This window comes from Phascolarctos cinereus, unplaced genomic scaffold (assembly GCF_003287225.1).
Source record: "Phascolarctos cinereus isolate Bilbo 61053 unplaced genomic scaffold, phaCin_HiC Scaffold_2;HRSCAF=192, whole genome shotgun sequence".
Taxonomy (NCBI): Eukaryota; Metazoa; Chordata; class Mammalia; order Diprotodontia; family Phascolarctidae; genus Phascolarctos; species Phascolarctos cinereus.
This window is the reverse complement of record NW_027555625.1, coordinates 321,578,114-321,604,942: the sequence shown is the minus strand read 5'-3', so window position 1 is coordinate 321,604,942 and position 26,829 is coordinate 321,578,114. Positions and strand designations below refer to the sequence as shown.

The 26,829-nt window shown below is 39.8% G+C and overlaps 1 protein-coding gene across 3 annotated transcripts in view; it reads right to left on the bottom strand.

The window, feature by feature from the left end:
• The window catches only part of TOP1 (DNA topoisomerase I), a 115,669-nt gene that overhangs the window by 35,055 nt on the left and 53,785 nt on the right, over positions 1-26,829 (bottom strand). For 2 of the 3 annotated variants that reach the window (XM_020998614.2, XM_020998613.2), the window contains exons 5-9: positions 11,221-11,347; positions 9,492-9,547; positions 7,248-7,343; positions 5,305-5,380; positions 1,758-1,858 (exon numbers count right to left, since the gene is read on the bottom strand). In XM_020998614.2, coding sequence (XP_020854273.1) covers positions 1,758-1,858; positions 5,305-5,380; positions 7,248-7,343; positions 9,492-9,547; positions 11,221-11,347 — 456 coding nt within the window. Of the gene's footprint in view, positions 1-1,757; positions 1,859-5,304; positions 5,381-7,247; positions 7,344-9,491; positions 9,548-11,220; positions 11,348-26,829 lie in introns of those variants that run through there. The other variant, XM_078150229.1, reaches the window with a different exon arrangement.

The window sequence follows — 26,829 nt, the reverse complement described above, 5'->3', positions numbered from 1 at the left end:
ATCTCCTTCATGTCTGGGACAGCCAACTTTAAGGGGCTTTGGAAGCCACAGTAGCCCATACTTAAGAGAAAGGAAGTCGAAAGACAGTCTGGCTCATCCAGATTAGATAAAGCCTCTTCAAAGACACAAGTTAGAAAGGGGCTTAAGATCAACCCATCAAGCCATTCAGTTCTGCTTTTTTGTTAGGACTACTTTAAGAGCTGAGTTTTTTGAAGCTGATGAAGGGAGATGATTTTAGGTGGCAAGTAAGGGAAAGCAGTGGAAAAAAATGGAGGACTTGGCCATCGAAGCTCCGTGATTAGACATTACCAACAAGCGATACTACGCCAAGGGAAATGAAAACAAGACTGAAAGGTGATATCAAAATAAAATATATTAATAAATATTTTTCAAAAAGCTGAACTGAATTCTTGAATATAGAGTAAATAGTCCTACAGTGACAGAAGGAAATAGGTAGGTGTGTATTTCTTATCTCTGAGTGAATTCATCAAATCTCTCAAACAAACTGCACGATATGGATGCAGTAAGTTTGATACTCAGGCTTCAGTTCAGTTCAGGGAAGTTAAGAAGTTGGGGTTCAGAGGGAAACATGTATTAACAACATGGTAAAAGCTATTCATGTCTTGATTCCTGATCATTCACCCACACATCAAGCAGCTTTTGGTTAAGGTGGATTCTAGAACTACAGTTTCTTAAAAAAAAAAAAATCTTCAAAGACTATGGCTATTATTTGTCATGTGAATCCAAAGTACAAGTGATAAATTAGAAGTAACACTACAGATCTAAAAAAGGCAACAGATATTTTTTAATAAAGATTTAAGTGTTTAATTGTTAGATTGCTTCACAGTACAAGGAAATGTTATCCTTATGAAATGTCCCCCACGTCTTTGGGAACTAATATGCATAAATATCAATGGGAAGAAAAGAAAGGAATCATGAACCTGAATCATAACGAAGTGAATTTCCAGAAACTGGAAGTATGCTCAAGTTAGAACATACCCTGAATTCAACCAGATGGAGGAGGGGAGCATCCCCACTGGCAAGCTACAAGACCAAAAACTTTACTAACTCACATCACAGTTCACGATTTTTTTGGAGGAAAAGGACCATAAAAAATATCCCTATCCTAAATGTATCTACTTCTGAGAAACAATAAAACTGACAACTTGCAAGAAACAAAATTTTTAAAAAAAATCAAAACTACAGGGAAATAAACACAAGAGCCTTTTGTTTAGCGCTTCCTCCTTTGAGGTGGGAGATTCCTTTTCTTTCTGAGCTCATTTGAGAAACTCCTTTCCCTGTGATTGCATAGTTTTCCCCCTCTGCTCTGCCAGACGAGTTCTAGTGCTTTCTAACCTGAGTGGAGCCTCTCCTAGACTGCACACCGTAGCCTCTGTTGTTGCCACCCGTCTCAATGATTCCCTATAGTCACCTAGGCTCCACACCACTGTCTGGGAGTTCTTCCTTTCTGTCTGGACAATGACGGCACTGAGAACTGCCACGCCATAGGCTCCAACCTGGAGCCTCTTCCTCTCCTACCTACATCTAATCTAAAGCTGCTAAAAGGCAAACTAAGAGATCTGTTTAGAAAAAGAAAAAAGACAGACGAGGACCTGGAACCTTACTTCAGAAGACACTATTTTAGAGGAGAACACACCTTCTACATTATTGCTACAAAGGTGAGTTCTCAAACTTGTAGACTCAATTACATAATAAGAGAAAACAGCTAAACTTGTAACCTAGTGAGGCCATGTTACCATTTCCATTTTTGCTCCTCCTCTTTCTTCGGCTTCTTCCGCTTGTTATCTGGTTCAGGAAGTTTCTTATCTTTGTTCTGGATTTTTTTTCCTTTGTTGTCCTAAGAGAACAGTAAGAAAAAAAGTGCTAAGTCATGGAAGGAAACTACTTACACTCAGCATAAAACGGAACCACGCTCACACACACAATTTCTTGGAGAGCTGGGGATCAGAATGTTAAAAGATTGGCTTCACAGTATGTTTCAGTTAAAAGGAACTTCAGAGATCATCCAGTCCTCCTCGTTGTGTGAGGAAGTCAAGGTGAAGAATGAAAATATTAGCTCCTTGCAAGAGGAAGAGAGGTAAGGGGAATATCTTTTTTTTCCCTCAACTATACCTGGTTCTCAAGCACGTTTACCACTAGCGATATCTAGGTACCCATGTGGTCCAACGTTCTCACAACTGAGTTGGTGGGAAGTGATATATTACCACTATCAAAATGTAATTACTTAAAATCATATTCAAAATGATAGAGCAAAATCAACATAATGTAGCCAGAGAGCCCTAAAAAGCTTATTCATTTCTACATTGGCTTTTTCCCAAGTCCCGGTTTTCATGAATCCACCAACCTTAGGCAACAGGATTAGAATGGTAGTGATCTAGCATCAAACACAGATAATGGAAGCTCACTGAAACTTTTGGTGAGAAATATCATAACCAGATACAGCATGTATGCTCGATGCAAAAAACATAATTTTCTTTAAAGTAATAAGAGCTCTTATATATAGAGTGAAACAAAATATTTTATATAGGATATTACATTATATGCCATGCATATTTTACATATTAATATATTTAAGATCTTTCCTTGCCCTCAGGAAAATTAAATCTTTGCATATTTTTTTTTACATACCCCACAGACAGCAACATTTCAGCATTTATTCATGTCCATAATGTGCATCTGAACCCTACTTAGATGAACTGTATGAAATTTTTGAAAAGGAAGATGTGGTTCCTGGGAACGGATGAGAATCCTGAGTTTATTTAGATGACAAGGATTATTACCATTTAAACAAAAACAAGATGAAAGAAAAGGAAATATGGTTCAGTTAAGCCATTCTCTTAATAGCTTCTGAAAACCATGCAGATGTTCACATCAGTAAACTAGTGGCTACAGTATAACTTTCAGATCTCAAAATGGGAAAAAACAGCACTAAGGGACTTCTGGGTAATTTTCAGACTAGAAAAATATATACTTAAGTTTACCACTAGAAAAAGATATACTAAGTTGCCTGCCTTAATGAGCCTATTCCTTGTCTGATACAGTGCCTCTGTCTTAATATCTTATGTATTTATTTGTACGGGGAAGGGAGGGCAGCAAGGAAAGGGTAGATAATGGCTGAAAAGAGATAGGATGGGACAACAAAAAAGGCAACTTAATATCTTTTCCAAAGGGTTTAACTAAGGTATTCATTATCCACAACCTTACCTTCAATCTCAAAGACAAGGTCTTATCTTGCTTTAAAGGGCTCAGGTATACAATCCTCTTGGTAGAAGGGTTAGTAATATAAAGCGAGAGTACAGAACACTAAAGCAAGAGCAAAGTCTTGGGCTTAAGTGGCACATTCCCTTCTAGACTGGTTTGTGCCAATTACCTACATATAAAAGCACAGCGATTGGCCACCATGAATCACCACTCAACACTATTCTGAATTCCTTGGACTTGGCTGCCATAACTTGCGCTACTGCCAGGAACAACGGTCAGCAAAAAGGAGACTGTGAGAACCAGGGAACGGAGAAAGGTATTCTCATAACCCTTCTGTGCCTATCTACTCACTACTGTTCCTAGAACGGTTTATTAAAAATTCAGCTTCAGGGGGTTGGACGAAATGGCCCCTAAGATTCCTTCTAACTTTTAATCTATGATCCTATGATCTCATTCTTCCTTCCAGAGTCAAACAGTCTTTTTGATGGTTCTATAAGACTTATTGTTATCTAATGCCTTTACCTCTAAGGATTTCTAGTCATTGGTTGGCCCTCAGGATCTCTCAAAGTCAAAGGTTAACCTCACTGTTATTGTGAACTCCTACACCCCCTTCCATAAAGAAAAGTCCAACACATTCACAGCTAATGCTTTTCTTTCCTTTATGTACTAACAGACTGTGAAGTACAAGAAAGTCTATCGTCTATTTCCTAGGGAAATGATGTTATACCTTTTCTTTCCTTTCTTTTACCTGCTATTTCCACAGATCTGAATAAAGATCAAGAAAATATCCTGCCTGATAAAAAATGATTAGCGGGATTGGGATGGAATAAGAAATTGAAGGTACCCTCATTAATACTCTAGAAATAGACTATTCATCTCATAGCAGGAGTGGGGAACCTGCAGCCTCGAGGCCGCATGTGGCCCTCTTGGTCCTGAAGTGTGTCCCTTTGACGTAATCCAAACTCCACAGAACATTTGTTTGGATTGGATTCAGTCAAAGGGCCACACTTCAGGACCCAGAGGGCCACATGCGGCCTCGAGGCTGCAGGTTCCCCACCCCTGCCTTGTAGGAACAGAGGTTGCACCGGAAGGTATCAGCTAGCCAGGCTGATCCTCAGACACCTAAAATAGTAAGGCGAGACCAATTCAATCCAGTTGGTTTGCTCTAAAAGGTCCTTAACTTTTTGGAGGAAGAATTACTTCTTAATTTTCTTGAATATTTGGGGTGGGAGATAGGAAGTAGGGGTGGGAGATAGGAAGTAGAGGTGGGGGGAAGCAGTAGCCTGAAGAGGCAAGGTCAAGAATAGTAACAGTTTTTAGCCACCTCTTTATCCTCCACAGAACTATGCGCAAACCTCATTATGCCTGAGTAGCCCAACATATCTATCAATACCACCAAATAGGGGAATATGACAAGACGACTAGAGCAATTTCAGAGAAAGGCAGTGATTTCCCAGAAAAAATAAACCCAGAATGATTTAGCCAGCAGACTAGTAGGGTTTGATTGGGTACATTTGGACTAAGTAGCATTCTTAGAATTAGGGGAGGTGGCCAATTTAGTATATTTACTCAATAATGTGGGATGTTTTAGACCTTGTAATTCCACTGTCATCACTTAGGTTCAAAAAAGAATTCTTTCCAAGGTTGCTTCTACATTATAGGATGATATACTTAAGAGCTGGGAGGAATCTTTAAAGGTCATCACTGCCAATTTACAAATGAAATAACTGAGGACCACAGAGATAAAGAGATTTGCCAAAGGGAAAGAAGGCAGCAAATGGCAGAGCCAGGACTCAAAGCTAGGGCCTCTCATATCAGACCCTGGGCCCACTCCACTGTACTGTGCTGTCTCCCAATCAGGCTGAGAAGCTCTTTAAAAATCATATGAGCAGGGGCAGCTAGGTGGTACAGTGCATGGAGCTCCAGCCTTGGAGTCAGGAGGACCTGAGTTCAAATCTGACCTCAGACACTTGACACTTATCTGTGTGACCCTGGGCAAGTCACTTAACTCCAATTTGCCTCAGCAAAAAAAAAAAAAAAGTCAATCCCAAACTGGAAGCCCCATTCCATTTTCTTACTAACCTCCTCTTCTTCTGGTTTCCGCTTCTTCACCTTCTTGATATCTTCTGTTTTTATTTTCTTGGGTTTATAATCAGCCCTAGAGAATGGGAGGGGGAAAAAAAAGAGTACCTAGGTATAAATCAATTACTTAAGTCTTTTTTTCTCAACCAAGGAACAAAAGAAGACCACCAGATGGAAATGCAATGAAGATGAAGATATAAGACCAAACAGATAGCAAAAAAGAGGGCTTGCAGGAGTGGTTTAAAATCAACTCCTTTAGACTAAGGGAAGGGAAATAAACATTTATATAGTGCCAGGCACTGTGCTAAGTGCTGTCTACAAATATCATCTCATCTGATCCTCACAACAGCCCTGTGAAGTAGATACTATAATGAAGCTCATTTTACAGCTGAGGAAACTGAGGCAAATAGAAGTTAAGTAACTAGCTCAGAGTCACATAGTAAGTGTCTAAAGCTGGATTTGAAATCAGGTCTTCTTGGTCCCAAGCCCAGTGCTCTATCCATTAGGCCACCTGGCTACCTCTAGTCCAAGAAGAGTGAGAAGTCGTAAAATGCCAGTTTAGAGACTAAAGTTATAACTCAACACACTGTGAAAACCCACTGTAAGAAGGAAAGCAACCTGTTCCCTTGTGAAATACGCACTGAATTTAGATCCATCTACTACTTCTCTCACTCAATCGTTCCACCAGCCATTCAAGACGACAGTGACAAACAGGTACCAAAGTTAAAGTCTGAACGTCGTGGCTTGTCTTTAACAGATATTTGGGGGTCTAAGTGCCAGTGCTGTAAAGCTGATTTGGAAAATTTTGCTCTCCGTGCCTGGGATGCTCTCCACTCCCCTCTCCTTTCTAATTCCTGGCTTCCTTCAAAACCCAACTAAAATCCCACCTTCTACAAGAAGCTCTTCTGGATCCCCCTTAACGCTAGGGCCTTCCCTCTGTTGCTTACCTTCCATTTATCTTTTGTACGCTGTTCGCGTGTTGTTTTGTTTACCACACCACGGGCTCCTTGAAAGCAGAGCCTTTGGTGTGTGTTGGGGGATGGGAGTGTAGGGAAGGAGTATTCTTTGTATCTATCCCCAGTGCTTGTCACAGTGCCTGGCACATAGTAGGCACTTAATAAATGCTTGCTGAAGGAACTGGATGACTCACTGTGACCCCAGATTTTCTTCAGCACTATAGTTAGCTCCTATACCTATTTCTTCCTGCCTGTATCCTGTGACTCCATGCTCAATTTGTGGAAGGACAGTAAGCAAGAGATACATAAATGAAAAAAAGGAGCAATTAAGGTTCAACAATTTAGGGAAAGGAGAATGAGTTAGTCTGAAGTACAGAATGTTTGAATAAGTGGAATTCTGATTACATCTGTACATATCAAGTATCTATGCTAACTGAAACCTGACTTACAAAGTGGTGCCTCAAAGTAACTGTTTCTTTTTTTTTTTTCTCGAGGCAATCAGGGTTAAGTCACTTGCCCAGGGTCACACAGTATCATGTGTCTGAGACCGCATTTGAACTCAGGTCTTCCTGACTCCAGGGCCAGCGCTCCATCCACTGTGCCATCTAGCTGCCCTCGAAGTAACTTGTTTCTTGGGGAACTGCTTTAAGAAACAGTTTGGAATGACACATATAATTAGCATATCAACTACTTTTAAATAATAAGTATTTCAAAGGTACTCAAAGAGAGTTTCTTCTGATCGGCAGTCTTAAATATCCTCTACCTTATTCCTCTTTTGCACTGTTCATTTATGCTCAACAAACCTTTACCCCAAAGAAGGAAAACTATCTAATTTTATCAATTGAATCAAAATTCTGAATTAGTCAAAATAATGAAATTTCAAACTGTAACTATGCTGGTATTGTACTCACTCTTCTGGACAGCTATCCTCCAAACAAAGAAGCAATCCCCTTCTCTGCCCAATGAATCAAAATGAGCATTACTCACTCATCGTCCTCTCGAGGTCTCTTTAAAGGCTTGATATCTTCTTTAGGTGAAGCAAAATAACCATCATCATCTGGTTCATCTTTAATACGAGGTGGACTAAGAAGAGAAAGTTGACAGTCTATTAGGAATACTGGAAATCTCTGAACAAAAGGCAGAAATCATCTTATGAAGAGAAAACTGTCAGAGCACAATTGGATCTTCATGTTCTCTGGTTCTACCACAAAAACAGATGAAATTCTCCCCTTGTTTTGTATGTTCCATGTTATCTGAATTTATCTACACTTCCTAGAATGAAAGGCTGAATCATCTCACTCGAGCTCTAGACCTGTTATTCTCTTTCCTTCTGCAGTAGAGGTGCGACAAGCTAAAAACAACTGGAGCCCCTTCCCCACCCAGACCAGGGTGGATGGATTCAGTGGCCTCCTTCTGTCACAAGGTGTGAGTGATCAGCTAGGTCACTTCCAGAGACACACTCCATGAGGTCTCTGCATCTATGAAGTAACTTTCCCAAGATGGCACACATATATAAGCAGCAGAACTAGCATCTGAATTCAGGTCTTCAGTAGTCCAAAGTAGATAAAATTTTCCAAACTATTGCTTCTCCTTGTAAACAACTATAATTCTAAGCTTTAATGCCATTAGGTTTTTTTTGTTTTGTTTTGTTTCTTTTTTCTGGGTGAGGCAACTGGGGTTAAGTGACTTGCCCAGAGTCACACAGCTAATGAATGTTATGTGTCTGAGGCCAAATTTGAACTCAGATCTTCCTGATTCCAAGGCCGGTGCTCTCTGCACTGCACCACCTAGCTGCCCATTGCCATTAGTTTTCAAAAGCAAAATCACCACTTACACAAAGGAAGATGACACAGAACAGATTCCTTTCTTATCAAAATTCTCCTTGTCAACTTTTATAGTTGCGGTTTGTGAAATCACTACCCACAACCCTGAATGTTGGAAAGTTCCAGTTGTTCCTTATCAGAAAGAGATACCTCAATGTTTAGCAACCAGTCCAATGAATATTGGACTCCAGGACAATCACAGGTAATAAAGATATGTAGCACATACAAAACTACCCTGAAGGAAGTACTCCATCAGAAGGAGACTAGGTTATTTTTTTCACAGACAAGTACAGAAGACTACAGTTTTTTAAAAGGAACCCTGGGTGTACTAATTTACTAGTGACAAAAAAGGACCATGTTTTAGAACTGAATAATCTTGTTACTACTAATTAGAAAGGTTAAAATCTACAGCAAGGCACTGAACCCAGAGAAGGCCAGTTATATTTCTAAGATAAGAATGTGCTAGCACTAATTGGCTCTGGGAGCTTTTGACTTCAGCTATTACTCTACATTTCTCACAAAACAGTTCCAAATTATGCCTGAGGGGGGCACTTGTCATTTCTACTTAGAAGGGCTCAGGACTGACCACAAATTGTCCTAAACTTGATATACATTCCAAAAAGTGAAACTAAGAGTTGAAAGTTGCGAGAAGCAAACTCAAAGCACTTTGCTGGCAGCAGCAAAAGAATTATCTATAGCCCTTTCCAAGAGGACAAAGCAACAGGATTGTTTTAGGGAATTTATGCCTTTGAGAAAAAACTGGAGTCTTGGGAGAGAAGAGATTGAGTGCTTATCCATAAAACTCACAAAATTCCTGTACTCCACAGATTATCTCTCTGTACCACATTCCCCTTAAATATGTAGTAAATTAGAGATAGTGGATTCAGTGCCTGAAAGTGACAAAGAGCTGAGAGCATGAGATCTGTCAATGAAATTCTTGGAAAGAAAGTGGAACACCTTAGTAGTGGTGTCTCCTGTCACTGCTAGCAAAGAGGACAGAAGAATTCTTAATGAATGGCTACCATTAGTAAGTAGGACAAAATGGAAGCTGATAATTGGCTTTAGTTCAATGTATCCTTGCTGTGCTATTCCAGTTTGTGAACATCCAAATTATGCCACACCCCCTCCTATTCACTTCTGAAAAAAGCCAGGCTTCAATCACTTCCTACCAGCCTTTCCCCCTCAAAATAAATTATTGGCCTACTCATATTGCTACTCTCTTCCCAATATTTGATAGGACAAGAGTCAATGTTGGCTTGAAATTTAATTCAAATTCTTTATCTGCTGCAATTGTCAAGAAGACCAAGTACATACTGGTCGGTCTGTCTGTAGGCCCAATGCTGCTAACATGGCAGTTAAACTAGTGGACACCAATATTGAAAGATAAATGAACAGACAGATTCCTTACCTAGAGAAACCATTTTCTTTCTCCTTCTTTATTTTGGCATCCCCAGATGGTCTTCCCTGTAAGGACAATAATATAAATTGATCAGCGGCTCAAATGATTTGCATTTGGATGAATCTCTCACATAATCACAAATACCAACTTTAAGTCTTTAGACATCCTTTTTTAGCACAGGGTAGGCTTCAGCTTTTCTTTTCATAAGGAACCTTCCAAGGTTATCTTAAAATGACAGAATTTTAGAGTTAGAAGGAATCTATGGGATCAAGTAATCCAGTCCCCTCATTTTACTGATGAGTAAACTAAGGCTCACTGAGCTGGACTTCAAAAGTGGCAGAGCTGAGACTAGAACCCAATACACTGTGGTATTTCCACTACACCCCTTTCTGACCTCCAATTTTTCAGAATGGTGAAACACTTAAATTCGCTACCTAAGAATACAGCCTCATTATGGTTTCAGAGGTTCAGAGTAGGTAAGGAAGTGGGAACAAGGATCAGAGGGCAGCAGGAATAGGATGCACTTTAAAAAAAAAACTTATAGATTTAAAGACATAATAACCTTTGGTAGCCAAGTATTATACACTAGTAAAAATTTCCCATGAACCAGTATAGGTAGTTGGGAAACACAAAGCTAATATCCTACTAACTCCCTTTGGAAGGAAGTTGTGTTTCATGCTAAATTGAAGTCCAATTTAATGAGAGGGGGGCTTCCTTCTCTTCTAAACGGAGATTTTAAACCTCAGTGTATACTATTTCCCCCACCTCACAGACACTATTGTCTCTCTCAATGATCTGCTATGAAGGGCAGGAAAAAATGGGGAATGAGCCACTATTTCCTGTATTTTTAAACTTAGCCAAACTAAACAGCCACATTCCTCCTCTCTCTCAATCTTCTAAGACTTGTCAGACATGTTGAATCTTTCAAAAAGTCTGCACAGTGTGTTCTATCCCTAGCCAGATGGGCAGAACCTCACTGAAAATGTTTTAATTGGCTAGGCTGGGTCTGTGAGCCTCTGACTGATCACAATGAAAAACAAAAACAAAAACAAACAAAAAAAAACCCTCCAAAAAACCAGCAAGAACTTTCAACCTACAAGTAATAGCAATGCTAACAACAATGACTAATATATGTATATTGCTTTAAAGCTTGCAAAGCATTTTATAAATATTATCTCATTTTATCCTTTCAATAATCCTGTGGGATAAGTGCTACTAGCATCTTCATTTTACAGATGAGGCAACTGAGGCAGAGAGACTTGCCCAGGACCACACAGCCAGTAGGTGTCTGGTGAAGGACTGATTTGCTTCTTGGCTCCAAACCCAGCACTTTACCCATTCTACCACCTAGGCCACAATTTTGAGCATATTCCTCTCATATAAGTAGGCTACCATCTCCTCTGCCCAAAAATATGCTTCGCCTGACGAAGAGTTTTAGATCATTTAAATATAACTTACTTCAAGGGATCCCCATATTCTTAGTTTTTCCACTGATTAGCTGAAGGGTTTCCAGGTAAGAAGCAAAACAAAACAGTAAGACACTGATCCGCCTCGAGTGCTGTGAAAGGAATTTGCTTTTTGGGGCTTAAGACCATATGATTTGCTTCTAAGTCTCAGGCAAAACTGCCCGGCTCAAGGATCAACATATTCTCTATTAATACAGAAAATTCCTGGGTAGTTTGGCAACTTAAAGGCCAACTTAAACCTCCGTTTCTTTTCCCACTGAAAAATAAGGTACCTTTTCTTCCTTTCGTTTCTCCTTGTCTCTATCTTTGTGTTTGTCTTTGTGTTTCTCTGAGCTGCCATCTTTGTGTTTGGTTTTCTCCTTTTCTCTGTGTTTCTTCTCTGAGGAATCTTTGTGCTCACTGAAAAAGACACACCGAGTTAGCCTAAAGCAGGGACCACAGGGGTTCACTTCACAGGATCATCTCACAAGATACACTGAGATAACACAAACCATGGAAACTCACAACTGCTTTATACAAACAGCCTTAGCACAAAGATCAAGTAGGGGCTTTTAGCCTTGTCTGAATTGATTATCTTTTCATTTCCTTCTCGAGCAAAGCAACAAGACAGAGAAAGAGAGCCACTAATGATGTCATGCTTGAAAACTTAAACCGATCTGGAATTTACAAAGACACTATGCTACTAGAGCATTTTGATTACCCCTTATGTGATAAAACAATGCGAACCTGAAATTATCCATTAAAAAAAATACATGGAAAGTATGTCTAGGGATTTCATCCCAGGCTTAGACTGACATGTAGCATGTATAAAAAGCAGTGACCAGCAAGAAACAGCCTCTTTCCAGTGAGCTCCAAGGAAAGACAGGCAGGAAAAGATCTGGATGGATCTCAGAAATCTTGTCTAGTTTTCTCTTTTAAAAAGTCACTAATGCGCTCTACTAACCAAACTTCCCTACCCCCTGCACCAGCAATAGGTCTTCCTTAGGTCTGCCATGTGAGAAGGTTTACATAAAACTTTGAAACATACTAAATTATGCAGTCCAAAAATGCAAAACCCATCCTAGATGAGCCTGCCAAGTGGTTCCACAAGCTAATAACTTCAGTGAAAACTCAAGTGCCATGGATTAGAAGCACTGATCCAGATGTCAAGTCTGCTAGTGGCCAGGCCAGGATACTCTAGCCCCCCAGGTCTAGAAGCTGTACCATTTCCCACTGATTAAAGAGTTGGTCTTTCACAGTTTTTAAGGGTCCCGAGCTTTAGTCCATAGAAAGATGGATGGGCTTTTTTTGCCTCTTCAAACTGTCAACTTAATAACTATTTTTTAACTGAACTAACCGTTTACTAAGGGCTTCATCCATCTATAGCATTAGATTATCATAATACAGTAAAGAGAATGTTGGGGACCCAGAGAAGATTATAACCTAAGTGGAAAGATAAGCTCAATCATGGATATTCCACTAACTTGCTATATGACTTTGTATCAGTCACTCCTCCTGTTCTAATAAAGGAGAAAAAAAAATACCACCCTTCCTATATGTGGTCCTTTCTGCCCCTCACCTCCCCAGCCCAAAGCTGTGAATAGTGATAAATGAAGAGCTAATCTGAATTCCCCAGCCAAGGAAACTGAGACTGCAGTAAGATGAATAACTCATGTATTTATACAAAATACTTTACAATTTAAAAAGTGCCTTCCTCACAACTCTGGGAGGTAAACAGTGGAAGAGGCTGTATGGCAATGTGCAAGTATAATTGTCCCCCTTTCAGACAAGTACAGAGGGATTAAGTGATTTGCCTAGACCATACCATTTGTAAGCAGAAAGGCTGAGATTCAAACCATAGTCCCCTGAACTCAAGGGTGCTCTTTCTACCAGGCCACACTGCCTCCAAAACAGTCAGCAAACTAAGTTCCAAGAATAAAGTTAAGCTGGTGGTAGAAGATCTAAGAGATGGCACAGAGAGAGGAAAATGTCTAGTCACGTTTGTTGATACTTTATGATTTTCAAATACTTTCATTTCATTTATCTTCAGGTTCTTCCCAAGGGTGTGCTAGAGCCAGCTTGAACCAGCTCAGAGAACCATTTGTTAAATTTTCAGTAGGAACATTCACATCTCAGAAACAACAAACGTTACAAATCAGGGCTTGATTTATTATTTTGTTGATTGTCTAGATTTAAGAAAGTGAGGGAGAAAATGTTAATAATGTACATTAGGCTTAAAAGTGGGTCTTGCACACATTACTTCTGAGAGCATTCTCAGAGTCAAGAATATTTCCCGTGGAGGGAGGGAAATGGGAGATCCGATAACAAAGGAACCAAGATTTGTTAGCTCACTTAAAAGTTGTATTTTTTTGCTGAAAATAAAATTTCAAGATCTCTGAGACAGTTTTCATCCTGCTCCTTCCACCAGAACTGCAAATGGTTGCTAAATGGGCGCTAGATCCCATAAGACTCCCTCTTCCTTAAGTTCCACTCCACTTACTCCTCTGACTTAATGAAGCTAATTCTCCCAATGCTTGCCTGCTTTATTAGAACATAGGCAACAGCCATTTAACATTCAATTGCAATCAAAGTGTGCATAAGCACATGAGTGCAAACAGGCTACTGAAAAAAGACACAAAGCTTTTTTTTTTAAGTTTCCATTTGTTCACCAGTTATACCAGATATTGGTCAAGTAAGAGAAATAAAGAAAACATGAAGAGCCCAATCTAGGCTAATCTGTAATCAGGGCGTGAGGTGTCCTGTGGCCCATCCCTCCCTTTCCCACTCTCCCCAAGACTGGTAGTGACCCGGCTGACCTTACACTTGGCCCCCGAGGACAGAGCTAGGAACAATGAAGAGAAGCTGTAGATAAGATGGAATTTGTTGCAATATAAAAGAAAAAACTTCTGACAAGCATAGCGACCACACAATGGAACAGACTTATCTAAAGGAGCAGTAAATTCTAGACTTCAAGCCTTTTCATTGCCTGTTCCCCATCCCTGCAATGCTCTCCTGCCTCACTTCCATCTCCTGGTTTCCTTGGCCTTCTTCAAGACTTAACTCAAATCCTGCCTCCTATAAAAAGGCCGTTCTCAGTCCTCTCCCAGCCATTGCCTTCCCTCTGAAGTTCTCTCCCATTCACACCTTATACATCTCCTACGAGTACATTTGTTTGCATGTCATCTCCCCGTTAAGAGGTGAGCTCTTTTTTGAGGGCAGGCACCATGTTTTTCCTTTCTTTATACGCCCAGAACTTAGCACATTATCTGGCACACAGCAGGTACATAATAAACACTTGCTTCATTGACTTACTAAGGCTGGGGTTAGGGCGTAATCGTGAATGACCACTTGTCAAGGATATTGAGTAGGGGATGATTCCACTTGAAGCATGGATTGGATTCAATGACTTCTATAGTTCTTTCCAAAGTTGATTTTGCGATAAAAGGGTGGCGCTGGCAGTAATGTGGAATAACAATGCTTCTTCCTCCCCCAACACTTCATGTGAGATAGAAAACTGCACCCCAGTGAGAAGCATGTTCATGTAGTTTTGGTAATGTGTCTCCTTTGGTCCAGGCTTTGCCTACAAGAGATGAAGCCAGGAATTGACCCTTGGTGGGGAATTGTACGGTCAAAGTTGATGCCAGAAGACAGGGAATTAACTACAAAGTCAGGTAAAAGCTTTAAAATGGATCTAATTTTCAAGAAAGTTGAATAAGCAATCCCCTTAACTTCCAAAGTATCAAGGAATTTCTGATCAGTACAGAGCAGAATCAGAATACAAATTCAGGACATCTGGGGAGTCATGAATAGTTGGGGAGATGTCACCCTTTTCTTTATGCTAATTCTACCACTTGAGTTTACTAGATGCCACACACCTGAAATAGATTCAAATGGAATGTAAGGTCATCTACGGCCATTCTGAAACATAGGCTCACTATAGATATCAGAGGACAAATATTTGAGGCTATGTAGTAGGAAACATCAGGAAATCTAGAACCTTGTTTCCTTCCCTCAAAAAAACCTCCCACTCTAGTTGGAAATGCTTAAAAATATAAAATATATAAAATATTTTATATATAAAACATAAAATTGATTTGGAAGGCAAGCATATTTTCAGAATGCCAATCAGGTCCTGCTACAGTTGAAAAAGGTTTAAATGCAGATAATGGTATTCCCCAAACTTTCCTATTAGTCTCACTTTTTGATGGGATCTGAAATTACCCCACCTACTCAGTATTATAAACCCAGAGGGGAAACCCCCCCCAAAAAAAACATTGGACTACCAGCTGTGCACAGATGCTGGATGCTTGGCTCAGATTTCATTTCTGCCTGGAGGCAAGATACACTGCACTAGCAGAGAATGAGAAATCAACACTCTGAAATAGAGAAAGAGAAAAAGACACCCTCCTAAAACGTTCATGTTTACAAGATTGAAGCACCGGGAAATAAATAAACCCCCAAATCCATTCTACAAAGCATAATATGGCTCTATAATTATGATGGTCAAATGCATCAGTAATGGAGAAAAACGACCATGACTTCTTCTCTAGTTAGTTGAGGATGGGTGAGAAGGAGGGAATAAAGAGAAATGGTGATAAGAAAAGGGCAAGGAAAGGAGAAATTTATCTATGGGTTCATTTCAATACAACATTTATTAAGCACCAATTGTATACAAGGCACTGATAATATTATAAAAACAAAAATGAAGACATTTTACTTCCTAATTTCCCTACTTTTCTAGTCTTCTTACTTGCCTTTCCAGTCTTCTGACACCATACACTCTTCCATATGCTCTGTGATCCAGTGATCCATTGAACCAGGCCTCCTTGCTGTTCCTAGCCCAAGACACTCCATCTCCCTACTCTAGGCATGTTCACTGGCTCTTCTGTATGCCCAGAATTTTCCACCTCTTGGATACCCTTGTTCCCCTGGCTTTCTTCAAGCCCCAGCTAAAACCCTACCTTCTACAGGAAGCCTTTCCCAATTCCCCTTAATTTTAGTGCTTTCCCTCTGTTAATTATCTCCATGTATCCCAAATATAGCTTCTTGGGACATAGCTGTTTGCACGCTGTCTCCATTAGACTGCACTCCTTTGAGAGCAAAGACTATCTTCTGCCTTCCTCTGCGTCCAGAGATTAGCACAGTGCCTGGTGGACAGTAAGAGCTTAATAAGAGTTTGTGGACTAAGTGACAATTTCTACAGACCCTGATTTGAATGACTAGACAAACCTAAAGGTGAGCTAGCACACAGAAAGACACAAGCAAGTTCTTGTTATTCTGTCCAACTTGTTTTACCTACAGAGTTTTTGTAAGCTGAACTTTTACATAAATGTGAGACATCATAATCCCTCACCTTAACAACAGTCTGAAGAAGTCTAAGTTGGTATAGGGATATCACAGAACTCTTTTTGGAAGGCCAGTTGCAAACCCCAGATATTGTTTTCTACCAACCCTATTGGAGAGCAAGCATTCATTCATTCAGTAAACGTTATGTGAGCACCTATTATGTAAATGTCATGGCGGGGCGGGGGGGGGGGGGGGCCGCACTAGAGAGGGATTAGAACCGAAATGCTAAGAACATAAGACTGGAACCAGGTAAAATTAAAAAAAAAAAAGTTTGCTTGAAGGGGAAAGATGTAAATTACTCTGGGCTTAAAGTGGCTCTCCAGCAAAAGTATATACCATATTACTAAAAGACCGTTTCTGAGCACTTTAGAAAGGAAAATAGTAAAGATCATCTGTTTAGAGCTAGAAAGGACCTTAGAGGTCACCTAGTGAAACCCCCTTGGACAGAGCTTCTAGAGATAAAAAAATTGAGGCAGATAAAGGTTAAGTGATTTGTCCAGGGTCACACTGTTAGTGCACTGCTGTACACACTGTACTGCTCAGCCTGAAACAACCTGAAACTGTGCCAAAATGAGAAAGAAGGTCCTGTTATCCGAAATTACTCACGGGTCACCAAATCCTGGCAGCATGCATGGTACAGTAGGCCAGAATATCGAACTCGAAGTCAGTAAAGACTGTCTTCAAATCCTGCCTCAGACATTATGTGACCTTGGGCAAGTCCTTAAACATCTCTCAGCCTCAGTTTCCTTATCTGAAAAATGGGGATAAACTCTAAGGGATATATGTATATACCTTATGATATATGTAAGCAACATGCAAATTTTTAAATTATAAGCAATATATGAATTTCTAAATAATATGCTATTATTATTAATAGTCACATTCCTAAGTTCTTTCAAGACACTGGGCAAGGAGAATGGACCTCATTTAGAATTACTGTTTACTCTGTTTCTTTGCCTATCTTGGGCTCCAATTTAGTTCAATTATCTTTGCCCTACCATTTCCTGTCTAAAGTTTACTCTTCTTAAGAGAAAAGATGAATGTAAAACTGAAGTTAAATAGTTCTACTTATCAAAGAAGCTCTGAGTTGGAAGGGAGCTCAGAATCCAATCTGTATTTGAGCAGGAATATCCTTTACTGTTTTTACCGTCAAGTGGTTATCCAGCGGCCACTTGCAGACCTGTAGGGATGAAGAGCTACCCCCTGAGGCAGTTCATTTCAGTTTTTCCTCATATTAAGCCACAATCTCCCTTTGCAGACAAGATAAATTTACATCCTCTTCCTCATGACAGCCTTTCAAATATTTTTTGAAAAAGGTTTTAAAACTATCATAACCACCAACAAATTAAAAACAGTGAAGTCATACATGAGCCATAAAATAGAATCTATTTACAGTTAATTAAAAGGAAGCTACATAAATATAAATTGAACAAAATAACATCTTTTTTGTTTGCAATCTTTTCCAACATCTCTTTCATCTGTGTACTCATCCGATTTTGCTATTATTTAATTCAATTCCAGTCCTCATTCCTTCTTCACTCATCATTTTGCGTGACTTCCCACATTTCTCTGTGTTCTTCATATCTGTCTTTTTATGAACCAATAGTATTCCATACCACCGACATGCTATAGCTCATTTGGTTGTTCCCCAATCATTACGGTACACATTTCTATTGGACGTAATCTGTAGTTTTTCAATATCATAAACAAAATCTCTGAGAACACTTTTGCAAAACTGGAACTTTCATCCTCTTTAAATACATGAAGATAGCTCTCTTCTTCTCCTGCCAAATCTTCTCTTCTCAAGGCTGAATGTCTCTTCCACTTTGACAACTTTCTCATATGACATGGTTTCAAGGGCTTTCTCTGGACCTGCTTTACCTTGTCAGTGTTCTTCCTAAATGCCACCCTCAGAACTGAATCAATCAATCAAATCAACAAGTATGTATTAAATACCTACTAAGGGCCAGGCACTGCACTAAAGTGTTGGGGGTGTAAGTACAATGAATGAAACAATTCATACTCCCAAGGAGTTTACAGTCTAATGAGGGAGACAAGAAGAGCATATATGAACATATGCAGAATCAATGGAAAGTAAGGTAACACAAGGAAGTTATTCTACATGGAATCTGGCCAGGATCAGCTCTTCTGACATAATTCTTCCAGAACCATTCCCTTCTTCTGTATTCATCTAAAGTAGCCGTCCTGGCATCTACCTTTTAGTCTTTAAAAGTGGACTGAACTGATGAGTTCCCAATGCATTCCACATTGGTTTCTGTAGATGGCATCCCATTTCATCCTGATCGGGAAAATCTGTGCTATATCATCAGAAATCTGTGCTTGAGAATGTGACGTTCCTTTTAAGTCAGCTTCCTTTAGTGACGCTTAAGTCATGTAAGCCTACCTATTCTTTCTCTGAAATCTTTGAAATCCATTCCCTCAAACGTAGAATATACATTATCAGATGAGGTTCAACTGGCCTATCCTTACTTAAAATAAGATAGCCACTTCCTCTTATAATTCCTATCATTTCTACTCCAGCAATTATTTTCCTCTTCTTCATCAGAATCAAATCCCTTCATTGTTTCCTTCATATTTTGAGGGAAAAATTATTTCTAAGGATATATAATCAGTTGCTTTTTGTCTGATTTTTTAGCAGAGTGTTCCAAAAGATGTTTCAATAACTGACATGCCCCAATGCTACTATATCAACCCTCTGTATCAGCTTTGTGATTTGCTTTTCATCTCAATATCTATTTATCCCTTCTACCCCAGCACGCTGCACTATACTGCCCCTGTAATATAATATCCCTTCTGTTTCTCTCTCCACTGATCCTTACCTAACTGTGTTTCACTATACTCCCTTCTCCAGTTTAATTTCCTCGCAGGGGTACACCATCTTAATGCACAAACACTACTCCAGAGCCTTGTTTAGCAAATTTATTCCTTTTTGAAAGATCATATCTGTCTGATACTGCCATATTCAAATTCCAGCAAGTCTCAGTTACATCTACGAGGCTGAATCTGCTTGTTGTCAATTAACATTGCTTCTCTACCCCAGGCTGTGGGCCTCTCTTCCTCGTTCTTCTTCATGCCTCAGACATTTTCCCCCAAAGGCTTTCTTGCCATCGGTAGCACTTTCTACAAGTCTCAGATCATACTATGCTTGAGCCTTCTACATGCCATCTTATGCGCTTGTCATACTTTTTTGTATTCCTCTTTTGTTACTTAACCTCCACTTTCATCAAATTCCTTTTTGAATTTGAGCAAAAAAGAGAACTCCCTGTTAAGACACATCGGTTTCAACCCCTTTTTGCCCTCAACGGACTTGTTTGCTATGTGTCCTCAGAATTTCATCTGAGAGGCTCTAATCCCTCTCGAGTTGCAGCTGATCATGCACTCATTTTAGAAATCAATTCCCCAATTAAATGCATACGTGTCTGATCCTGCCTAGTGTCTCCCTTCTTAGCCATTCATACTTGGCTGACAAGGTTATTCAAAAAAAAAATTACAGATTTTGCCACAACTAAATACAAACCCTATTACAAAAACACATTCCCCGAGAATGGCTGAACAAATTGTGGAATATGAAGGTAATAGATACCTGTATTGTTAAAGAAATGACCAATAATGAAGAATTGAGAGAAACCTGGGAAGGATTCTAGGAGTTGTTATTAAGCAAACTAAGCAAGATCCAGAGAACTTTTACGTGATGAACACAATAATGCAAAGAGCCATAACTTTGAAAGGCTTCAGAATGGCTGACACAGCGACCAATAATGACTTCAGAAGACGCATGATGAAACATACTTTCCACCTCTTGGGAGAGGGGGAAATAAAACAGAGATTTGGAATGAGACACATTTCTGGACATGGCCAATGTACTGATTTGTTTTGCTTGACTACTTTATTTGTTACAAGGGAGGGAAGTTAGTGGGAAATGATGGATGTTAAAAAAAAAAGGTACATTAATAAAACATTAAATATACAAAAGAAAAAACATTCAGAGTCACAGAAACAGCAATTACCATTTAAAGCTGAATATGCACTTCCTTTTTTTTTTTTTTGGTGAGGCAACTGAGTCACACAGCTAGTAAGTGTTATGTGTCTGAGGCTAGACTTGAACTCAGGTCCTCCTGACTCCAAGACCAGTACTCTATCCACTGCGCCACCTAGCTGCCCCAGAATATGCGCTTTTAAAACAAACTATATGTAACAGAAGTTCACATTTTCATACATGGCATTTTTTTGGTTTTGTTTTGATTCTAAACGTTTGTTGATAATTAAGTTCATAATAAAAAAGAAAATGTAATTAAATCAAAAGTTAGTCTGTTGGTCACCAACAGAAAGGTAACACATCCTTTAATTTTAACATAATGACATTGTCAGTCTTCCCCTACCTCCTGCCCCATCCCAGCTTCCTGTCAATTCTACAATACAACTGGTTAGTTCCATCTTCTAGGTCAGAATTAGGGCCAGAGTAGTAGCAGTTCCTCTCGTTGCTTCTTCTGCCTTCTGCAATTTCAAACTTTTACCAAACCAAGTCACATTTTTATCAGCTCATAGTCACAGGAAGTCATAGATCTAGAGGCAGAAGGGATCTTAAAAGTCCAATCTCATTTTATAGAGATGGAGTGGTTTGCCATTTCCTTCTCCAACTCATTTTACAGATCGAGGAACTAAAGCAAACAGGGTTGTGTGACTTGCGCAGGGTCACACAGCTAGTTAAGTGTCTGAGGGCAGATCTGAACTCATGAAGAGTCTTCTGGACTCCAGACCCAGCATTTTCTCCACCGCACCACCTACCTGCCCCAGGCCCCTCCAATTTAGCGAGAGTGATCTTCAGATAACACACAATCTGTCTTTAGTTTACACTCAAAGATTTTACAGCTTATTAGAACCTTCCAGAATAGCCTTCAGGAACCCAGATTTACTACCAAGTCACAAGGTACCAATGTAAGATTATATAACTTCTCCCTCTCTCTTTTTATGGTGACCAAAATACTCTCTATTGGTCCTCCTTGCTTAGTAGAGTTATGGATTTTCACACAAATGGAAAATTTTTTTTTTTGGCAAACAAGTTAATTTTTCACTGTGTTAATCAGATATGCTTCTTCTGAATAAGGCATTTGTATCTACTATAGCAAGATATATTATGGTCATTAATGCTATCTCGCCAAATCTAAGTAAGTCCTATCTGCATTTACCTTATGGTTAAAACCTCACACTCACTTATTTATTGCCTGCGTTCTATACATTAGTATATAAACATCTGAAGTATTATTCCTACTCAACCTACCATAGCCTCCTTTTTCACCCAAGATCTTAAACTTCAATTGGAAAAGTGATGAAAACGCCACCAGTATCCCCCAATCCTTTTGTTCCCTGTTTAGGACTTCATAGTCCCTTGAGACCTTTTCTAGGGTCCCACACATGTCAACAGAAATGAGAAATGATTGATGAGTTTAATGAGCCTCAGTAATTTTCCATATCCCCAGGATATTTCCCACTGCCACTAGTTGTACCAAATACTTAAAGGAATATGACAGGGAAGAACAGGTGAAATTATGGATTTCCTTCCCAAGGGTCTAGAGCAAGGTACAGAGGGAAGAGGCATAGTTGGTAGAGTGGGCAGTGTTGGATTTAAAGGCAGAGGATCTAGGTTCAGCTCCAGCTTTGCTCCCCACTACCTGTCATTGACTTGGTAGTAATCACACCTCTGAGCCTCAGTCTGCTCATCTATAAAACAAGGGAATAGGATCAGATGACCCCTAAGGTCTCTTCCAATGCTAAATCTATTCTCTTATGGTCTAAAACACAGGGATCAGAATAGGAAATTACACTTACATCCTCTTAAGTGTTATTACTTTCAGAAACATTTCCCAAATCCAAGGAACAAATATTTAATCTCAGCTCATAAAATATTCCTCCCCTCATCCTTACAACGCAGACTTCAAAAGGGGACCTTGTCTCCCAACATGCCCACATTTCTCACTCTGAAAGTACAGCTACGTACTGCCAAAGTAACCAAAAAGTTCAGCCCTCACTACCTCAAAGGACCAGCTTTCTTCTCTTCTTAGCTCCCCACTGACTTGTCATCTGTGACAAGTTCAAGACTTGGTGCCTGGGAGCTGGTGCACAAGCAGCATGAGCAACATGAACTAAAGCCAGGCCAAAACAAAATCTCTCTCGTGTGTTAGTCCTTTTGTGACCACCGCACCTCTCTCTTTCAAAAAAAGAGGGGGAAAGGATGGAAAACAAAACATTTCCCTTACATTTAGCAACATTTTCCCCCAAATAAAAAATTTTTTGATTTAGCATATGAGAAAAGCAGCTCTTTAAGATAGTTATTTTATCAGGTGCCTTTTCCTCATTGAGTTTTGGTCCAGTAACCAGTTTATTGCTTATATTTCTTATCAAAAGATGTACATAAAATGGCCCTCCTCAGGGAGGAAGGAAGAACAGTATACCAAAGCTATTCTGAAAACTCATGAAACAACTTGGGGGTCATTTGTCACAAACCACTTTGGCTTGGTAATGACCACAATCTGGGAAAGGGTCTCTATATTTTGTTTCTTAGAGTTTTGCTAGGTCAAATCACAAGGGAAATTAATGTTTCTGAGTTGTTCAAATAAATAAATGAATATACAATGGCAATTAGGAAGGAGGCAGCAGTGTCAAGCATAATGATCATTTTGGGTTTGTTTTTTTCCTAATTGTCCTTAGGGTTCATTATTCGTCCAGCTGTAGCTCTGCCTTCCTAATTCTGTTTTACTTAGGCTATGAAAATGAGTTGTATCTTTGGAAACCATCTTGATAGTGGGCAGAATTACCAAAGGAAGGCAGTTTGGGGGTCCAGTTGTTGCTGGACTCCCTCGTGAATGAGTGAGATGCTAGCACACTCTACTGTGTACAGCCAGGACAGGGAACATGACACTTTTAAGTATTTGATGTCTTGAGGCATCACTGATATAGCAGGAACAACACTAGTTCTGGCATAAGAATAGGTAGGTTCAAAGCCTCTATCTGCTACTCACTACCTATACAACTTTGGGAAATGTTTGAACCTTTCTGGGCTCCTCTGCAAATGAAGAAGTGGAACCAGATGACCTCTAAGTCTCTTCTGGACATGTTCAACATAAGAAGACTGAAAGCACATGTTGAAGAATAATATCTCATCCTCCCAGAAAGTGAATTTTTGGAGAAACACCTCAGACAGAACATTTAAAAACTGTCCACGTCCCAATATTCATATAAATGTGAAGTCTTCAGCATTTAAAAATATAATGGGAGCCCACTGGATTTGTTTTGAGAAAGTACAGGTATGTACTATTCAATTGTGAAGGGGATATTTTAAGTAAATTTTAGATCGCTTAAGAGGTGGGATCTGGGAAGTGTCAACAGTGCAGGTGCGATGTCTGGGTGGCAGAGCAGCATAAGAATCTCAAGGAAAAAGTCTGGAGAAACAGAAGGAGACAAGACAATCAAAGGCCACAAAAGGTGAGGTGGAATAGGACAAGGGTCAGTGGCAGAGTGACTGGGATATGCAGAGGTCAAATAGGGCCTGGGAGCAGGGCTTCTAACATCCACTAGACTGGGGTGAGAGTAGGAGGTCAAGATTTCTTAGGGATACCACTGGGGATGGTAATCATGATGTCAAACCTGAGCAAGGAGCCAGGAGCAGACTCGGAGCCCAAATAATCAAGAACTTCAATTACGAAGGAGTGGTAGAAGGTGGTAACTAGAGAACTGTTTGGTACTTTTAGCTCTGTATCAGTAATGGAGTTCAGCAGCAGAAAGGGAGAGAAGAGACTTCTGAATCGGGGGTCCTATGAAGCCCATTCTGTCGGTTTTTTGTTTTTGTTTTTTTTGCTACCTTATTGTTCTGGGTATTAAATATAACACGTTGCTGCTCCCTAGTGGAAAGAAAGGTGTCTCTTTTTGTGTGGCTCCTTAGTGAAAGCCAACAAGGACAGAAAGCCTAGGGCCACAAAAGGGGTTTAGCTACAGAAACAAGCACCAATGTGGCCAACACTCCAGTGCGAGACTCTTCCTCTTGTTAACCACGTAACTGCACACCAGCCAAAGGAGCCGAATAAGGAGATGGACAAGACTGGATTTAGTTTTCACATTCTGCTAGTGAACATACTAAATCTTAGAAGGAAACTAAGTGATGATAGATGTTGTCAGGGGTGACTAAAAAGTTCCTATTGTTTCCCTTATCCAAAACAAAAGTGAACTTTAAGAAACCCAAAACTCTTATAAGAATCAACCTGGCCAATCATTTTGCTAAGAGAAATAAAATTAATTTCACTGGCACACGAAATAACACATTTGCTTTGTGGCAAAAAGGTGCTTTGCTAGAGGAGGTAAAAACATTAGGAATTTTGGAAAAAAAATTTTTTTTTCTTCAACCCACATCATTTTGTTCAGCAAGCTCAAGCTTTCTCATGTGAAGAGAGAGACAGAGAGAGAGAGAGAGAGAGCTTACTTGCTCACCAAATTTACGCACGAGTGAAAAGACATGGGGCTAAATTTTCCCAGTGCTTCCAGGTAAACAAGCTAAATGCTCCAATTCCAACAACCCTTTAACTTTTACTTGATGGAACCCTCTGGTTATAACTCCTAGCAATTTAAAGGCACTAAAACTCTGAGTAGGTCATAGCCCTGAATCTGTCTGAAAACGAAATCGGATACAAACAAGGAATGGTATAAAGGACACTAATGTTGAAACTTGTAACCTTGCTATCTGGAAGGAGAGGGGAAGGGGGAAGGCACTAGAATTGTGCTAACGGGGTAGATAAAATCAGAGTGCAATTAAACTTTTAGCTCAGAAGTCACATCTACATTGCCCCATAGTGGAATAAGTTATAAGAGGATGATAGCACATTGCAGTTCAATATTTAACAATAGTATACTTTACATGTTTCCTTCTCCTCATTTTATATTTGTTGTAGGAACCACAATAATTAGCATTTTATCATACATGATCTTATCTCTTTTATTCATTATTTCATGTAAGTATTTGTCCACTTCCCACCTGATCTGTAAGCACCTTGCAGATAGACTGTATCTTAAACTTTCACATGCAACACGGTATGGATATCCAATGTGCCTCAACACAAATTTTGTCGATTGTTGGGGACATAAGGCAACACCACTGTAGAAGAAAGTATAATGGTTTAGGTCCTAAGCAACCTGGGTGCTAGTTTTAGTCCCCCAGCAAGATATAGAACACTGGGCAAGTCACACCACGCTGTGATTCAGTTTTCCTTATCTACTAAATGAAGGCACTGAATTACATTCCTTTTCAGCTCTGAAATCCCATGGTTCAAGTGAAGAGGCATGGGCAATGAGGAATATGAGACTGAGGAGGGAATGACATCAGGGCTAGACATATAGATTTGGAAGTCAATCACATAGATATAGTATAGATTTAATTCTGGGGGAACAAAGCATAAAAGAAGAAAGAATAAAGGGGTCAGTCGCTGAGCCTTACAGGATGCCCAGGCTAGATAGAGGATGAAGACAGTCACAGAAACGAAAGGAAGGCAGAGGTAAGGGGAGGGTGCAAAAGTCAAGGAAGATGAGAGAGAAAAGATGACAAATTTTGCCTAGAGGGCAGTGACTGGTGATCTTAATGAGAGCAGTTTCAGTAGAACAGTGAGGATGAAAGACAGATCGTGCCAGATAAGGAGGGAGTGGCTGATGAGGGAAATGAAGGTAGCAGGAGTAACCACTTACTGGAGAAATTTATGTACAAAAGGTACGAGAGAAAGGAGTCAAAGATGACTCCAGTTTTGAGCCGGAGGCACTTTGGAAACATGGTGTTTCTGACGAGAATGGGAGTTGTTTTTGAAGGTAGCCTGCCAACTGTGATGTACCTATGACACACTGATACGATACTTGTATAGACTACAGTCTTCTCAGTAGAATGAAACTGAAGGTACTCAGTCCCAAAGCACACCACACATTGTAAAGTGGAAGAGTTTCTTGGTATGGACAGCAGAGACTGTGAAGCACTGGAAAGAGCACGGGGCAAGGAGTAAGGAGAAGACTAGGGTTCAAATCCCAATTCTGCCCTAACTAGGTCATTATGTGATTAAGTCATTAAGTCACTTAACCTTGCTCGGGCCTAAGCTTGAGAAGATGCAGGTATGTACTGTTGAACTGTGAAGGAAATATTTAAATAAATTTAAGACTCTCTAAGACGTGCTATCTGGGAACTGTCAACAATGCAGGTAGAAACCAGGGATGTCTAGGCATTAGAATAACATAAGAATCTCAAAGGGTAAGGGTCTGGAGAAATAGACAGAGGGAGACAAGACAATTAAAGGCCACAAAACATGAGGTGAGATAGTAAAGAACAAATGGTGGCAGAATGGGGTATGCAGAGAAGCAGGGCCTCTAGGGCCACTAGACAGAGGTGAGAGTAGGAGACCAATATTTCTTAGGCAGACATACCACTAGAAGCGGTAGTCATAATGTCAAAGGGACCTGAAGTCAAGAGTGGACTTGGATCCCAGATAGTCAAGAATTTCAATTAATGAGAAGTG